This window comes from Meleagris gallopavo, chromosome 1 (assembly GCF_905368555.1).
Source record: "Meleagris gallopavo chromosome 1, MGAL_WU_HG_1.1, whole genome shotgun sequence".
Lineage (NCBI taxonomy): Eukaryota > Metazoa > Chordata > Aves > Galliformes > Phasianidae > Meleagris > Meleagris gallopavo.
The window spans coordinates 11,816,579-11,834,388 of record NC_139404.1 but is presented as its reverse complement, the minus strand read 5'-3'; the positions used below and the strand labels follow the sequence as shown (position 1 = coordinate 11,834,388).

General features: G+C 37.5%; 1 protein-coding gene across 11 annotated transcripts in view; it reads right to left on the bottom strand.

Annotated features, from left to right (window-relative positions):
* MAGI2 (membrane associated guanylate kinase, WW and PDZ domain containing 2) overlaps positions 1-17,810 on the bottom strand; it is a 710,219-nt gene that overhangs the window by 241,452 nt on the left and 450,957 nt on the right. For all 11 annotated transcript variants that reach the window (XM_085216633.1, XM_085216640.1, XM_085216656.1 and 8 more), the window contains 2 exons: positions 10,001-10,216; positions 941-1,154 (listed from right to left, as the gene is read on the bottom strand). In XM_085216633.1, coding sequence (XP_085072759.1) covers positions 941-1,154; positions 10,001-10,216 — 430 coding nt within the window. The remainder of the gene's footprint in view (positions 1-940; positions 1,155-10,000; positions 10,217-17,810) is intronic.

Genomic DNA, 17,810 nt, shown 5'->3' with positions numbered 1-17,810 from the left:
TGCTCGGGCAAAGTTACTATATTTATTCTTTTTTTCTAGAATAAGCACATTTTTGCCCTTTTCAGCAAAGACACTTATTTTTTAACAGTTACTGCTCTTTTCAGCCTTACATTCGCCAGAAGCTATAGCTGGTCATGTCAGTGTTTAGGAAAAAATAATGTACACAAACTTTATTCTTATCATATGTTTACGCTTCATGAGATTGTCATAAAATCTTACATGAAATAAGGGACTTAAAATAAAAGTGACATAGCCAAATGTTATTTTTACCTACTAGTAATCAGAATAATGACTAACACTCCAAATTGTTTGAGGCAGTTCTTAAAGCAAACATGAATGCTACTGCTTCCTCTTTAGGTAGTGCTGTGCAGATGATTGCACTGGCTTTTCCTTTCACTTTTTTGTGAAACATGAGATAATATGAACTCACTCATTTGCTCTATTTTTATTCTGATAATGTGTATTAATGACTGCACTTAGCGAAGAAGGAACTTTCATATCCGTTCATTCAGTGAGTTGGCTAATTAACAACAGTAGCAATAGGTACATATACCATACCAGGAAAATGTTTCTACATGTTCTACATTAATTCTCCTCATTGTCCATTTATCCCTTTTATCATTTCTAAATATATCATGGTCTCCATCTGCTACTCACTAGGTAGATTTTAGCTTTTCTGTCTTCTCTTAAATTGCCAAAAGTCAATCCTATCCCTCTCTGTCTACAGAAGGAAGACTCCAGTGACCACACAACTAAGCACAGCAGAAAAGCTTTTCTTTGAAAAGAAGACAGAATGGCTCTCATTGTCTCTTGGGAGCCTTGATAGCTATAACATCAATGGAGTTTTAAAGTAGAGCAGTGCTCCACTCAACCATACAAACCATCTCACCATCCAGTTAAATACACTATATCTACTGGAAAGAAAAGAAATAGCACTCACTCAATAAAGTAGACTTCCCCTTTTTCTGTATAAGCCATTTCCCAGTTATCAGGCAGTGGGCCCAAGTCATCATTCTCTTCAGGCTTTGTTTGTTTTGTTACATCCATATCCTCCTTTGCTTCTTCAGGCTGAGTATATCCTGGTGCAGGGCATGGTTGGGTAGAAGATACTTCACCTGAGACACCTGTGCTCTTGTCTTCATGTTCGCTTGATTCTACAAGAGAAGAAAAATTACAGTTTTTGGATATTTAAATTAATGATGGATGATATAGTGGGTGCAAGTCTTCAACAAACATTCTACGAACTGTAAAAAAAAGAGAGAAATTATTGGATTTACACAGCAGTCCCTCTGATGATACATTTTTTATCTGGAACACAATAAAAGAAAGTAAAGCAATAAAAACAAACTGAAACAAGAAACTAATAAAGAGCTAAGAAATGAGTCAAAGAGTTCTTGCTTGTTTTGTCCCAGGAGTCCTTCCTTCAGCAGTTAACACTGAGCAAAACGCAGCCTCATATCCAGCAGCGATACTGTCTCGTGTCTCATAACTTTTCAAAATACACATCCATCAAGCAAATACCCTGTTTTGCCGCAGAAAACAAATCATTTTTAATTAAAAAAGTAAACACACACATAATATCCATAGGTAAAGAAAACAATATGACATTAATGAATTCACATCTATATCTAAGCCATATATAAGGTGGTTGTGATTTCAATCCCAATATAATCTGTGGGAGGCTTAATTTTCCACAATGACAAATGCCTCCTATAGCCAATGTAATTCTGTGTCATCGTGACCGAGAACATATGAACATATTGAGGAAGAAGTCTTCCTTTCCTAACCTTTTTTCAGTGCTTGGTCTTTTACTGTTCACTGATATTACTTTGTCTGACTACTGCTAACTCCAAGAAAGGATGCTTGAGATAACTTGTCCTACTAAAGAGATTTCCTCATCCGTGGGGATGATTACACTTGGCTGACTGGTCTAGTAAGCATATGTTTGTATCATTTGGTCTATCTACCTATCGTTTCCTCCAAAAATGGATGGGAACCTGTTGCTTCAATGAGAGAGGCTCTCATCCTTGGATCCTGGATCCTTGTTTTCTGCTGCACTTAAGTGGAGCTTGATCACACTGAAACAGAAAGACCCCTGTATTTGACCAAATGAACTACAGCTAAAATAAGTTCATATTTTGAATGTATTTGCTGAATCTCCACTGACTGTGATTCAATTGGCTGAAATGACCCTACATATTGAGATGAGTGGGCTGGCTGATGGATGACCGCACTCTCACCTCACCTCCTCAGCAACACAAAGAGAAGAAAATACAATGAAAAAATGCTAGGGTTGAAAAAAAGGAGATGAACAATGCTCACCAATTGCTCACTATCACAGAATTGTACAAAAGACTAAAAGAAAATGAAATTATTCAGCATGAACACTTAAAAAAACACACACAGGTATGTAGCAGTAAAATAGAGCAAGCAGCCTAGAAAATGGGATATGGTCAGGAACATGAAAAGTAACAAGAAAACTTTCTGTAAGTACATTAATAATATGAAGACTAAAAGCAGATTCATTCCAATACGTGGGAAGGAAAGCTAATAATATATGACAAACATAATACCACAAGGCAGTTAGTGCTCATTTTGCCTCAGTCACTACTGCAAAAAGATTACCTATGATTAAATGACGAACATAATTAACATCAGCAGTAGGGCTAAAGAAATCAGATTAGAATGGACAGAGAACGGGTCAGGTATAATTTAGATGAAGCAGCCATTTGCAATTGGCAGAGCCTGATGAAATGAAACCTAGGCTACTTCATGAACCAACGAAACAGACTCATGGCTAGTAGTGAATACACATTTTGAGATTCTAAAGAGACAAGAAACTTCAGGACAGAAAGTCTTGGTTTCTATATTTTAGGCTTCTAGATAGTTTAGATTCTTAATTTCTGAGCACCTAATTTCCCTCAAAAACAATTAGGTCATTTTGTAAAAAGGAGAAGAACAGCTAATGAAACTGTAATCATAGAATCATAGAATTGTTCAGGTTGGAAAAGACCTTAAAGATCATCGTGTCCAACCACAACCTAACCATACTACCCTAACTCTAACAACCCTCCGCTAAATCACGTCCCCGAGCACCACATCTAAATGGCTTTTAAGCACATCCAGGGATGGAGACTCAACCATCTCCCTTGGAAGCCTATTCCAGTGCTTAACAATCCTTTCAGTAAAGAAGTTTTTCCTGATATCTAACCTAAAAACTTCATGTCTATCTATTTTTAATTCCTAGAAGGACATTGGGAAACCAGCAGTCAAACCACCTGCACATAAGCTCTTCAAAGGAGGTGGTGAATAATTGTCAAGATTTAGCACGAAGGAATTGTGCCAAACTCTTCTATTATTTTTTTATATTTTGACAGAGTACCAGATGTTGTTCCTTACAGAGAAATGGTAGACATAGCTGTCATTATCTTAAAAAAAAAAAAAAAAAAAAAGGCTTTTGACACTTACATATATTAGATCATGTCTCAATCAGAGTGATGGTCTATAGCTTTACAGCCATATGCAGCTCATGCTGCTAAATGCTTGTATTTTAACTACTTGTTACTAGTATTTTATGCTGTTGGGAAATGTGAATCTGCCTGTGGGAACAAATGAATTAACAAGAGGCACAAGTGCAAGTTGCAAGTTTTGCTTAGCTGAATCCCACAAAAGAGCAGTAGGATCCCAGGGGAGATGCAGTCATCTGTTGCTTATGTGCCACTCACAAACTTCCCCATCTTTGGCTTTCCAAAGTCTGCTGCAAAATGCCACTATCAGCTGTAAAAATGGAGATGGGGAGCAAATGTCTAGAAAGAGAAAAGATATTCCTAACAAAAATATAGCAGAGGGATAGAAATGTGTGAGGGATATCTATGCATTATGCTCAGTCAATAATAATACTACTCGAAAAAGAGAGCAAGCATCATAGTAGATAGGAAGTCAGAATATGCAATTTAGAGCCTTCTGTCTTCAGCTACAGGAGGTTTTCAGCAGAAGCACAAAGCCCATTTTCAAGAATTTAATGTCAATGGAGAATTTTTTTTTTTATTTTTAATTTTGAACAGGTGGATATAGAGGGCATTTTGTTATTATGGAGGATAAATTACCTCTACATGCACCGAGAAAAGGATGATGTAATTGCAGATAAATTCATCTCTATAAAGTAAAAGTGAATCTTCATCTGTTTTAAGCGTCATTTAGAGCACTGTGAATTGTTTTCTACACAAGTCCTGACCACATTTCTACTGTGGGAATTCTGCTGCACAGATTAAACGAGGTCAAGATATAAAGTCAGATAGCACATATGACGACAATAGAAAAAATAAACTTGGTGTATGGGTGCGCTGTAAATAATAATGGCCAGCCCATTGGTCTGATAGGCATGGTGACATTGCTATGTCCTAGGATTTTAGCATTATATCTGTAATATGTGTTCTTTCTCAGGATCTTATTTTCCACAGGTCTGAAGAGGTCAGATTCTTAGCTTTTGATAGCTATATTAACAAGCTGACAGAAAAAAATGTGAAAATTAAACCTTGAGGACTACAAGAAATATTTTCAGCCTGTCTCAGAGATTGCTATCAAAACTAAGTGGAAAAAGAGGAACTTGATGCTTATTTAACAATTAAAAATATAATTATGTTAAAGCCAATCTCATGAGTTATTAATTCTTGGATCATTATTTTTAATAGTTTGTTTTAGTAATAAAGAAAAAAGTATCTTGTGAATAAAACCCAAGCAATTACGGAAGAATTACTTAATGTCATTTAGTAACACTTAGTTTTACACAATGGATGTTCTAGTTGTTGGTTATCTGGAATGCAGCATTACAATGGCATTTCATCTTTTTCTACACGTATCTATCCTTCATATATTCCAGAAAGCATACATATTCACCTTGCTGGTTTTTTTTTTTTTTCCTTTCTCCTGTTTATATATATTCTTACATAACATTTTATTTGATAAAAAAACAGAAGTCCTGGTTAAAAATTGGTAGTACCTTAAATGTACAACTAAAGCTTGAAATAGTATGGTAATATGCTATGAGCACAAGTATCTATCATCAGATAACATCTGATACAAATAGAAATCCTAACATGTCCAGAAATACTTTTGTCACTGAAAAATACAATTGACTTTTCATCAAGTGAAATCGTCTACTCTCTCTACAAAACATGGCCCAGTTTTCTAAAATAATTTAGCACAGTATCTCAGAGAGTGTTCTGTGAAGAGGCAGAATAGGCACCAGCAGAGCACCAGCAAATTATCCCATGTGTAGAACACAAGAAACACTGGGGAAAAAAGTCACAGAATCATAGAATGGTTTGGTTGTAAGGGGCCTCTAACTTCATAACATTAAATAGCCTAAGTCCATCTCTGTGGTATTTCAAATATCAGCAGTGAAAAATTTTACTGGATGAGATGATATATTCTCTATATAGCTCTTACACAATATTTTAGCTATTTGTTGAACCTGAAGATACACAAGTCCATAGGATGTGATGAGATGAATCTGAGGGTCCTGATACATGAAATCACTAAGTCACTATTCATCATTCTTGAGAAGTCATGACAATCTGGAGACTGACAGTGACTGGAAAAAGGGGAAACATAACTCCCGTTTTTAAAAAGGTTTAAAAAAAAAAAAAAAAAAAAAGAGAGACCTCGGAAACTAGAGTCCAGTCAGTCTCACCTCTGTGCCCAGCATGACCAATGGAGTAGATCCTCCTGCAAGCTATACTAAGACACAAGGACAACAAAGAGGCAATGAGGCAATTGCTGACAGCCAACATAGCTTCATTAAGGGCAAATCATGCCTGACAAACTTAGAGTTACAACATTAAAAGATCATGGAAGAGCAACTGAAGTCATCTGCTTGGACCTGTACAAAGCACTATCTGCATGGCATTCTTGTTTCTAAACTGAAGGACATAGATTTGATGGATGGACTTCTTGTAGATAAGGATTTGGTTGAATGGCCACACTCCAAGAGTTGCAGTCTACGGCTTGATGTCAAGCTGAAGACTGGTGATAAGTGGGTTCCAATTGGTGGTATTGGGACTGGTACCGCTTAACATCTTTGTTCGTGGGACCTTAAATATCATCAAGTTCCAGCCATAATGCCATGGACAGGGACATCTTCCATTCTATATCAGGTTCCTCAAAGCCCCATCCTACTTGGCCTTGGGACTCTTCAGGGATCCTGCTTCTTTAGGAATCTATTCCATTGCTTCATCACCCTTTTAGGGAAAAAAATTCTTCCTAACATCTAATCTAAATCTACCCTCTTTTAATGGATACCAATTTACATATTTTTAAAAATCTCTTAAGTGTCTTCTTTTTGATTTTCTTTCCTCTGGCTGCCATGGCTATGCAATAATAAAAGAGCTAGTTTAAACTGTTCTCTAGGACTGCTGCACCTTGTGTGGTGACTGACAACACTGGGATTTCAGCCTTTTGCTTCATTTTCAACCTAAGGCATGAAAAGATCATTCTGAAACTCTATGTCATATCTTATTCTTCACTTAATTTGAGCCTGCCAGAACTTCCATTCTCTGGGTGCAACTTATTACCCAAGTAATGTCAGATTATTATACATACATAAACATTCATCTGACATTACACTGGTTCTTTTGTAGTTTGGATGATAAACACTTCATCAATCAGAAGCGTGAAGCAAATATGACCAGCACAGTGTCAGATCATGACACTAGTTGGGAAGGAGACTGACTTAATTCTCTGCAGACACAATAACAACAGTACTGAAATCTGAATGTCTGACAAGTAGGTTGCTATTCGACCAAGCATCTTTTTATCACTATTGTCATGATATTTGCAAAAATCTTTGATTTCATTACAGTGCTCATCAAAAAAGGTTCTTCAGGTGCAAGATATCTGATCCAGATCAGTGAATGGCAGAAACCTAACTCAGAACAACCAGAAGTCCACTAATTGCATTAGGAGTGGGAAACCCAGCACTAACTCTAGATTTGACCATTTCAACAGCTAAGTACAGATTACTTCTGTCATGGTTGTTTTGTAAATAGTAGGATTTCTCATTTAAATTTAGCCACCCAGGCTCCTGTGTATGTGTAGGTTGAACTAATAATCCTAGGTTGCAGAGGTAGTACCTAAAAGAAGTACCTGAAACATCTGTGCTCTGTTAATCTTTCTCCCTTCTATTAAGAAAGAATAAATATCTCTAACAAAAACTAAGACATTTAGGTGCATCATTTACTATATGATCCATTCCTCATTAGATACTATTGTGTGCTGACAGTACTTGATCCGGGATGAAGGACTGAGATGTCATCTTAACATGGCCAAACACCTCATCCTAAAGTTGGTTTCTTGTTAGGTTTTAGGATGAGGATAAGAGACAAAAATCAGAAAGAAAAAACACATTTTAAAACGCAAGTTAACAAGAAGACAATTATGTATGTAGACACCATAATGTCTATGTACAAAAGTCCGAGGGAACTTTGGCCTGTAAAACAAAGTGTGAATGAAAAACTGAATCCTACTTATAAAACTCTACAGACACATAGATTATCTCAACAAACAATGAAAAGTGGTCTGAAAAATCAGACTCAAGGCATAAAGACCTCTGCATCTAAAGATGTTGCCTATTGGCCTGATAAAAACAGGTTTATTTCCTTTGGATTCATCTTAGAACTGCTACTGCTTCTGCCTTGCAGTCCTAGGTATTAGAGCAGCCCTTTTCCTGGCCAGTACTCTGATCGCTTTGGCAGTTAAAAAGATGTAAAGTAGCTGAGTATTTGTAAAAAAAGTATCAATGTCTCAGATGTCCTAATAGCCTTATATTTAATAAAAAAATCTCCATTTATAAGTGGGACATTTAGAACAGAACATACTTTCTAAACTAAAATAACAAACATATTGCCGTAGTTGCTTCTTTCTAAGAACCAGATAAAATCAATAAAAACAAACAAAAACACACAAAAATTAACACATTCTATTTTCCCTCACTGTTCAAAGATACAGATGACAAATACATGTACATTCTAGAGGCAGCTAAGGCTCTGACAGTTGACAGAGAAAATGACTGCAGTAACAGAGCCCGTGGGAGCTACACACCCCAACAAAAGCAACGCAGCATGTATGTACAGAGCTGCTTTCTACAATCCCCAAAGTCCTCAATCAGTGTGACTGAACAACAAAACCCTGCTTATGAAACCACGAGCACCAACACAGGCACTGCTTGTTCTGCTGGCCACACCTACAGGAATCACTTTGTGGGGGGTGAGGAGGGGGAGGAAAGAGGTTGTACTCCAGTGCTTGTGTGTTTTGTTTTTTAACACAGCGCATGCCAGTAGCTGCCTAGTCATTGTTGTGGTCACACAGAATTTGCCTGGGAGATGCCAGTCGGTGGTGGACAATGCAAAGAGAAAAGCAGGTAGACATCTCCCCTTGATCCATCTAGAACTGAAACACTGCACCAGAAATTACTCCTGAGCAATGGTAGGTTAAGTGGCACATTTCAAATAACTGCAAATAATGCTCTTCCTAATGGTTTCCGCAATACACATCACATACCAAATCCTGCCTCTGTCGCTCTGAAAGTATCCTGGCAACAGAGCCAGTGCTGATGTTTTATGTAAGGATTTCTGGGCTTCACCCATTTATGCTTAGCTGTATAGGAAGGGCACTAAGTGCCAGGGCATTGCCAGCAGATGCGGGGAAGGGATGAGCGAGGCTCAAACAGCAACGTGACAGTAACTCCAGTGTGTCATGTTGCAGCCCTCTGGTGTGCAGAATGAGGCCCACTCCCACCACACCACTACCTGACAGCCCATTGGACACAGAGACGGGTTTGGTGCTTCCGCATATTAGTCAGCTTCTACAGAAAAGCAAGTGACAAATACATCTGTGGTGGAAGGATAACCAATTCAGTACACTTTATAATGCAGAAGGAGAAAAAAAGAACACACAGAATCTGCAGTATGAAAATCCTTTTTGCAGTGCTTAGGAGATTAGGTAGTGGATTTATTGTTTCAGATACCTATATGTTTATAGAACTCCTTATCTTCTTATATGTGTGTGGCTGTCATTACAGACTTCTATTTCAATCATTTATTCCTGAATTTCTAAGTTAACCAAGAATAATTCATAGTTATGTATTTCTCAGAGATATAAATGTCTGAATTCTTTCATTTCCTACTTGAAGAAAAAGTAATTTCTTACATGTTATTTCAGAATCAAAAGGATAAAGTACTTTGAAATGATGACTCGCTGCAATATTGAAGGGGAAGCTGACTGGGAAAAGCCTGGACTTCTCTCACTCAGGACACCAGTCTGTATCTTCAGCCCCTTTTTTCTGAAGAATTATAATCCAAAGTGTAAAACAACAGCTGCCTTTAGGACTAGACATCTAAAACCCTTATCAGCTTTATGCAGCATCTGAAATGTTGCTGGAAAGGGTCCTTCTTGATAGTGTTGCCTGCTAAGTTTCATCAGCACTGTCACAAATTTATTAATGTGATGACAGCTTCACTTTTACATTGCAAAGATTTAATAACAATTTATAAAAGTTCCCTTTATACTAATCTAGTTAACTCTGCAGTGAATATCAGCTTCTGAGAGCGAGGAGATCTGAAGCACAGAGACAGAATTCATTTGACCAAATTGCAGTTCTCTAGACTCCTTCTGTGGTCAATAAAGAGAAAAAGGTGCTTGGATTTGATTTCCTAACATACAAATCTAAAACAAATCACCAGAACTGCAATCAGAAAGAAGAAATTTTTCTCTTCAGACTGCAGAGTGGTTTCAGGGTGATTAGCTCACAGGCAGACCTGACTGTAGCTGAAGTGAGTCTCCAAAATGGAGGTGAGGCATTTTGTTTAATGTTTGACAGGGATTCTATCACTCAGAATTCCAGTCATGCAAGACTTACTTGAGCATACATATTCTCATTGTAGGAGATAACTGGGGAATTTGTGAATAACAGAAATGCACTGCAAAGTAAGAAGGAAGAACAGACCTGGTGTTACTGTCACATCATTTCCATTGACCACAGGTCTTTCTTCCTCTTCTTCCTCAGGTGGTTCAATACCTGTCTTCTCCATATTGCTCACAGACTTATTCCTCTTACGTTTGCCTTCAGCCCCAGGAGTGGCACCTGGAAGGATCTGGTCAGTTACATTTACCAATAATGGAGCTGGTTCTGCTGGAGGCTTCGGTGTGCCGTAATAGTTGTCTGGAAAGATAAGAGAAATTAAAACACACAAATTAGCAGAGGTGAATCTGCTGCTTCTTTTTCCCTTGGTTCAGATTAATGGCATTTTCTGCTGTAGGATCCAGTTCATGAGATAATATGAATTCAAAAAGTTTTCCACAAAGTTAGAAACTTAATTTTCATGAAATAGTGTTTTTTTTTATGCCAACACTAGTGAAAAAATCATGCTCATAAATTCATACCAACACTTCTTGAAACTTTAACAGGGTAAATTAATATTTCTCTCACTCAATTACCTAAGAAACAGGCAGCATATCAGAGCTGTTTTCTTGTTTCAAAGTACTAGTTAAGACAAATCAACATTTATGCCACAATACAAGAGTTTCTGAAGCATCAAAAGGACCATAAACATATTGATTACTCACCAAATTACATCATTTTCATACCTCCTAAAATTATCTTACCTGCTTCGAAAGCAAATAATTATTCAATAATACAGAGATTTGCAGTTTCCAGTAATGCCTGCACTATCTCATTTTTCATATTTGTCAAAATTTTGCTATTCGTGCGCAAACCTTCTTGTAATAGTTAATGCTAATATATTTTCAAAGAAAGATGAAACCTTATGCTTTGGGGCTTAAAATTATCAGAGCACTAAGAAATTCTGAGAAGATTTAGGGTGGCTGACAGATTACTCTCTATTTGTCTCATGAAATTTCTGGCAACTTCTGAATCATCCACTTTCTGTCAGAAAGATCATTAGATTGAGTGGACTGCGGTGTGATCTTATCTATCTATATGGGTTTGCTTGTATTTTTAGCACATCTGGTCTCAAAAATGATAGCTCAAATTTGTTTGTATGGTTAAAAACAAAATATTAACACAATTAAATAAAATAACATTGAAAATATTAGTGAATCCTTTGTGGAAGAGAATATAAAGAGTAATAAAAGACATAAAGACAGTAATACTATTTATACAAAGCTATTTTTGGTCATCTAAAGTTTAACTTGAAGGGCAGTGCGCATGCCTTATCAGTAGATTTTCCACAGTTAATAGGGAAAACTAAATATACTGCCTAGCTCTGAGATACTTTTCCAAAGGAAAAAGCACCTACCTAAGGAAGGTGCTGAAGATATTTCTAGACCATAATTTAGAACTTCAATCAAATAATAATGCAACTTGCAAGAATGATTTCAACTACGTTAGGAGTGTAAAACAGATACAGAAATGTGTTAATCTGTTCAATAAAGCATCGTAAGAGGCATTTTGCAGGTAGAGTAAATATTATTTCTGGCATTCCTGTATGTTCCCCCTGAATTACAGCGTTCAGCCACATGACCACTTCAATACAAGTAAGTAACTGAGCAGTCTTACAAGTACTGAATATTTTGAATTTTCACAGTGGTTTAGCAAAATATTATTCATAACAGATGTTTCTGTAATACACTGCAGGAACTTAGTGTGTTAAATGGCCTTCATGCTCACTCTGGACTTACGGCTGGCATAATGAAAAACTGACCTGTTGAAGATTTTTTTGTGATCTTATGGGATGGCAGCAGGTTTAATACGGAACCCAGATGTCAGTGAGGAGTGAGCTGTGCCTTCACATGGCTAGTTGCTGCCTGTCCTCCCATGCTCTAGTTTCTCTGATTAAGGGAGCTAAAGAAGGGAAGTGGGACTTTGGGTCTAAAAGAGGAAGGGAAATAAACACTGACGCACTTGCAAAACCGTATCTCTGAACAGTGCCAAAATCAGACCTGGTCACTGTCAAACTTCCAAGCTCTGATGGTCCAATTACTGTCCTGTTTGGGGTATTTTGAGAATACCTGAAAACTGCTGGTCAAAGCGCAGCTAAATTGAAAATCTAGTTTTCTACTTGTGTAAGTACAATACTATCTTTATTGATAAGAAGCACTTCTGAAACAGTACATATTTTGAAAAAAGCAAGTTTTTTAAATCTAAAAAATTCCTCCCTAACCTAAATCCTTTTATCAGTCTGAAAGTCAAAGTGCTGCCATAAGCTTTAAAAAAAATTGTCCACCAAATTCATAAATATCAGCTCAGAAATCTAAAGGTAGTAGGTCTGATGTGATACAAACTGAAATTAAAAGTGTGGTGCCTTGGCTTTTATCCTCTTGTTCTTAGTTCTGCCACTGTCAAATAAAAGCTGCTGCAGTAGTAATTAGCACTAATGCTAATATTCGGAATGGTAGATAAGAGGATTAAGAATAAAAGACATTTTAAATCAAGGGTATGCTCATTCTATTTTTGGGTATTAAACACTTCTTCACTTTGACTGACTGAATGTATGCATCACTGGGAGACAGACAAAAGTCATAACAAAAAAAGTCCATGAATACGATATATTGCAGAATCACAGAATTGTAGTTGTTGGAAAAGAACCTCTGGAGATCATCTAGTCCAGCCCCTTACTAAAGCAGGCTCCCAAGAAAGTAGCTTACACTGCTTCAACCCGGGTGGGTTTTGAATATCACTAGAGAAGACTCCACAACCTCTCTGCACAGCCTGTCACCCTCACAGTAAAGGAGTTTGTCCTGATGTTTGTATGGAACTTCCTATGTTCCAGTTTGTGCCCACTGTTCTGTAGCTGGTTACCACTGAAGAGTCTTGGCCCATCCAGTTGACTACTGCACATTAGGTATTTATAAGCACTGGTTCCTTCTAAGTCTTCTCTTCTCCAGGCTGGACAGTCCCAGAAACACTGGACATTTAACATTAGAATCCAACGTAGATTCCATTCTTTCAGTTTCAAACTGAAAATCTAATGCAATTTCCAACTTATGCGCTCTGTCATAAGACTGTATATTCTATGATCAACCAACCATTGATTTAAAACTGAGTTTTGCACTATTATCTGTTCTATCTATATTTATTAAATACATTCATAAGTAGTGCCAATAAAAATAATATAGTGGACCACATATCTTGACATAATCAGTGTATCTTAAAAATAATGAAAAAATCCATGGAGTTCCAAAGGAAAAAAAATATATAGGTTGAGGACTAGACGTTTCAATGAAAGAACACTGCTCTATTAAAGAAAAAATAGAATTTGTGTCAATTGTAACCTGCATTAAAAAAAAAAAAAAAAAAAGAAGGTTTATCTTGGCCTTGAAATTCCTCAGCTAAGCCTTTGAGCTTAGCACAAGGGCTTGCTATGGACTTCCCAACCTTAGTGGTAATGTGCTAGGCAAGTCAGTGAAGACAAAACATTATAATGATGGCATTTCCTCTCATACAGCCTAAGCAAATGTCATATCTGGGCATAATACAGAGACTAAATTTTTAAACAACATAACTTTTGCTGCAATGGTGTTTGGAAAAGCTATGATAAAAGCAGTTCTTTTGTCTTGCCTGAGATAGATTCAAATTGATATTGTTGAAATACTGATAATAAGGCACTGCAGTTCAGCTTCCTGCATGTACAAAAAGCAGACCAAAGAAATAATTTCAATTGTGTTCAATTTAAAAAAGCCAGTGAATTAATAAAAAAAAATAAATAAAGCTTACTGAAAGAGAAAACAGATGTTATGCTTATTGGTAGTCAAAGAACCATACATGTAGAAGCTTAGGAAAAAGGAATGGAGCACAAAAGAGAAAACACCTTTCCAATATTACGCAAAACCCTATAGTACCCTCCCTTTTGAATGCTGCCTACTGTTCCTGTCCTTGCCTCTCAAAAATTACATGGGAGAACTAAAGAAGGGCAATTAAAGCTTGGAACTGCTTAAATTGATTCGGAGCTTTCAGCTTGGAAAACAGACAATGAAGGGGGATATGGCAGATACGTATAAAATCAGGAGAAACCTGGGAAAGTGCCTAGAAAATAAATGAATGGATGCCTGGCTTCTCACTGCATGGGAACAAGAGGATGGCCAATGAAATTAACAGATTTAAAATGGGCAAAAGAAATGTGGGTTTGGTTTTTTTTCTTTTTCATAGTATGAGCAAACAGTGGCATTCACTGCCAGATGCAGCCAGTATCACAGAAACAGTCAAAAAGCAACAATACAAAGACAAAGAAGAAAGAATTGTGCAAGTCTGTTAAATGTAGTAAGAAACTCAGAATCAAGTGTTCCATACATTGCTGGAGTGGAGCTGTATCTCTGCATGCCCTCCCTGTTCTTATATTACTGGCTTTAACATTTACTAAGGAGTTGTAGGAGAGACGGGTGCAGGGTACAGTTCCCTTAGGTTTGGCTCAGTACTGCTGCCCTCTTCCTCAGGTGTCTCCTGGCTGCACTTCGAAAATGTGTGCATGCTCCCTGCCACCCCAGCACGAAGTCAGGAGGTCAGCTCAAGCCAGCAGCACTAAAGCTAAGCTCTTTGCATGAGACCTGGTTAAAAAGCCTTCATGCAGACAGGCAGTGCAAAGTGAGTATTTAATTGCAGAAATGCCATCCTGCTTTATCTATCTCACTGTTGTGACTGCTTGTCTCAGTGCTCCTATTTCCAAGTGCAGCTGAACACTGGAGATGGTCTAACCTAACCTGCCTGACCTTGCTGCTGAAATGGCCTGGAAGCCACAGTTACAGCTCGCGAGTGTTCCCTGCCACTCCTAAGCTGTGTGAAAAGGTCTCCCTGATTCTGCAAAGAGTCAGATAAAATTACTGGGGAGGTTCGCCCTGGTGACAGAGAACAGATCAGGAAATCAAGAGGGGCACAAAAGACAAAAAATGAACAGGCTAACAAAAAAGCTGTATTTTTTCTTAACCTGAACTCACTTATCTCAGGAAGTAGTACAACTTTTATCGATAAAGTATTTGATGGTGAAGCAATAGATCTGAACTTGTTTCCTCTGAAATGGTAAGCCCTTTGGGAAAGAAAAAATGTTTTTTGGTGGGAGTACAGAAGCAGAAGAGTCATCACGCTTATGAGATAACACAGCTCAGATCTAGCAATGTTCCCTATACCGATGTGAAAACACCAAATATGTGGCACAGGATGGGACATTCCACTTTCATTCCTCCTGCAGGGAGCGAAAGAAGGGAAGTGAGGGGAAGGAGAGCTTTTTGCCAGATCTGAATCTCCATCTTCATGGAATCATAGAATCACTTGAGCTGGAAGGGACTTTTGAAGGTCAGTCTAGTCCAACTCCCCTGCATTGATCAGGGTGCTCCCATGCAGCCTGAAGTACCTGGTCCAGCCTGAAACCATCAGGTTTTGTAGGAATGGCAATATTTCAAAAGTTCCCAGAGCTTCACTGGTCTCCTTTAACAAACAAAAATTCTAGTCTAAAAATGTGTTACAATAAAGATGTTGCTGAGGAACTAGGAGATGATAGCAAGAATGAATAATCACACAAGAGATGTGCCAGAGCCAAAAGCTTTTAATATGAATATTTCCAACTCAGATCTGGGATTCAGATTCTAAGCCCAGAATGAGATACATGTTTCTTTTCACACTTATTTTCAGAGTTGGATGAAACAATATCCAGCAACAAATACACCCCAACTTCTGCTTACTCAGCCCTCTCGTTTAGATTGATTTGTCTGTACTGTTTATATAGCTTTCAGTTGCTGAAGTATCAGTTAAAATTGTGTGAATCAGCCACAACAAAATGTAAAAGACAAATCTTGTTTTTCAGTTATTAGAACAGTAACTGCGAATGCTAAATTTCCTCATATTTCTTATATGGCCACTGACTATTGATACTAAATTAAGAGGAAAGTAGCACGAAGTCTAATTATTGATGGGATATAAGGTGTACATTTGATATTTGATCACACTGATCACAAATACACATGAAAAAAAAGTCAGTGAAGTTGTACATGGAGTTTGTGTAAACAAAATTGGCTAAACTTCTAATTAAAATAATAAATGAGAATGTTCTATTATTTGTTTCAAAGGTGATAGCTGCATTTGTTAATTTCTTGAGGCCCACTGCATACATCAGTAAGCAGCTTTCAAATTATTATTTACATAGGTCGCTCCAAAAGTAATGCCTCCTGATTATTTCTATGGAAACAACAGCTGCAAAGAGTACAATAAGTCTGCTAAATAGAGAAAATTCTCAGCTACAAAACACTATTATTCATCACAGTCACCACCATTAGCTATGCATTTTCACCAGCTATGAACAAGATCCTTCATAATGCGCTCATAAAAATCTTCATCAGTGGAGGAGACCCACTGCTTCTGTCACCACTGCTGAAACGCATCACCCATTGCCTCACTGTGCCCACATCCACTGGTTGTTCTCCACAAATGTTCAGCAAGTGTCAATGAATGTCAATGGGTGCTATTCCTTCTGCATGGAAGAATTCAGTGACACACTTCTGCTTCATATGCACTTCCACATCAGATACCCCTCTGCTGCCATCTGTAACGACAACAAAATCTAAAGGAATGTTGGTAGGAAGGTTCAACTCCTTCTGCCATACCACCAACATCCACCTCTGATGTCATAGTGCAACATAACAGAATAGGAGGCATTACTTTGGGAGCAGCCCTCACATAATAAAGATGCTCTAACATCATCTAAGTGATAGTAAAAAGCTAACAAAAATGACATTTTTTAAACGTAACAATGAAAAGAGATCTAAAAACTGTATCTCCATCTGTAGTGGCCTATAGAATGTAAGCCCTGGGACAGTAGGATTCAATCTTCTCTAGACTGCAGAAAATTGAGCATTCTTTGGATGCAATTTTAAGTGCACATTTTTGGCAAGCTCCAGAAGACAGCAGAAATGAAAAGCTGTGATTTTAATATTACGTAGGGCAGCCCCAACGCACTGGCAGCATAATCAGCAGGGCAAGATCATAAGCGACTTGTGGTCTCATAAACTCTGCAATAAATGTTCAGTATGAACGAGGTGAATGAGTTGCAGACACCTTTGTAGGTTATGACATCTATGTACAACAGATTTTGAATATTTCTTAAATGTGGGCTTCATGGACGTTATGAAGTCTGTGAAGGCCTCCAGGGGCCAACCATGTGGCATTACTATTCTTTCACTTCACTGCTCTGTCAGATCCACACACCGCTTTACCATGGAAGTAGGCAGGATTAATTTGGTTTTGTAACATACTTGTGGTTCAATCAATCAGCATATTCACATGGTATTATTTTATTCTAATTTTTCTAGTTACCTATGCATGGAATTCAGACCTTTCTTTAGTATGCCATAAAACATGCTCTGCAGAGCAAATGTAGGAAAATTTAAAACTGTTGAAGCTTTCTCTTGAAATTCTTGCAACCACCTTATAAGATTCCCGAAGAGGAAAACAGTACATAGACATTGTTAAAATATAATTAGTGATGTATTTTAACAAAATTCAAGACAATTACCACCTCCTTAAGGAAGTCTTACAAACTGCTTTTCACCCACTCACCCTGAGTGAGTAATTTATTTTGACGGCTGACTAGAACTATAATTAGGGCTTTTTTAATCACTACTGTAAGGTTGGGTGAGTGGATTTTGTTCTTGGGTTCATACATTTTCATGCTGGTTTTGTAGTGCTGTTTGATGGATCAAAGTTGCCGAACTCCTGGTATTGATGCTAAAGTGGGATTCAAAAATAATGCCTTCTAAACTCTTTTCATTTTAGATTCTCATATATTATCTCTTATATTATTTTTGCTCAAGAT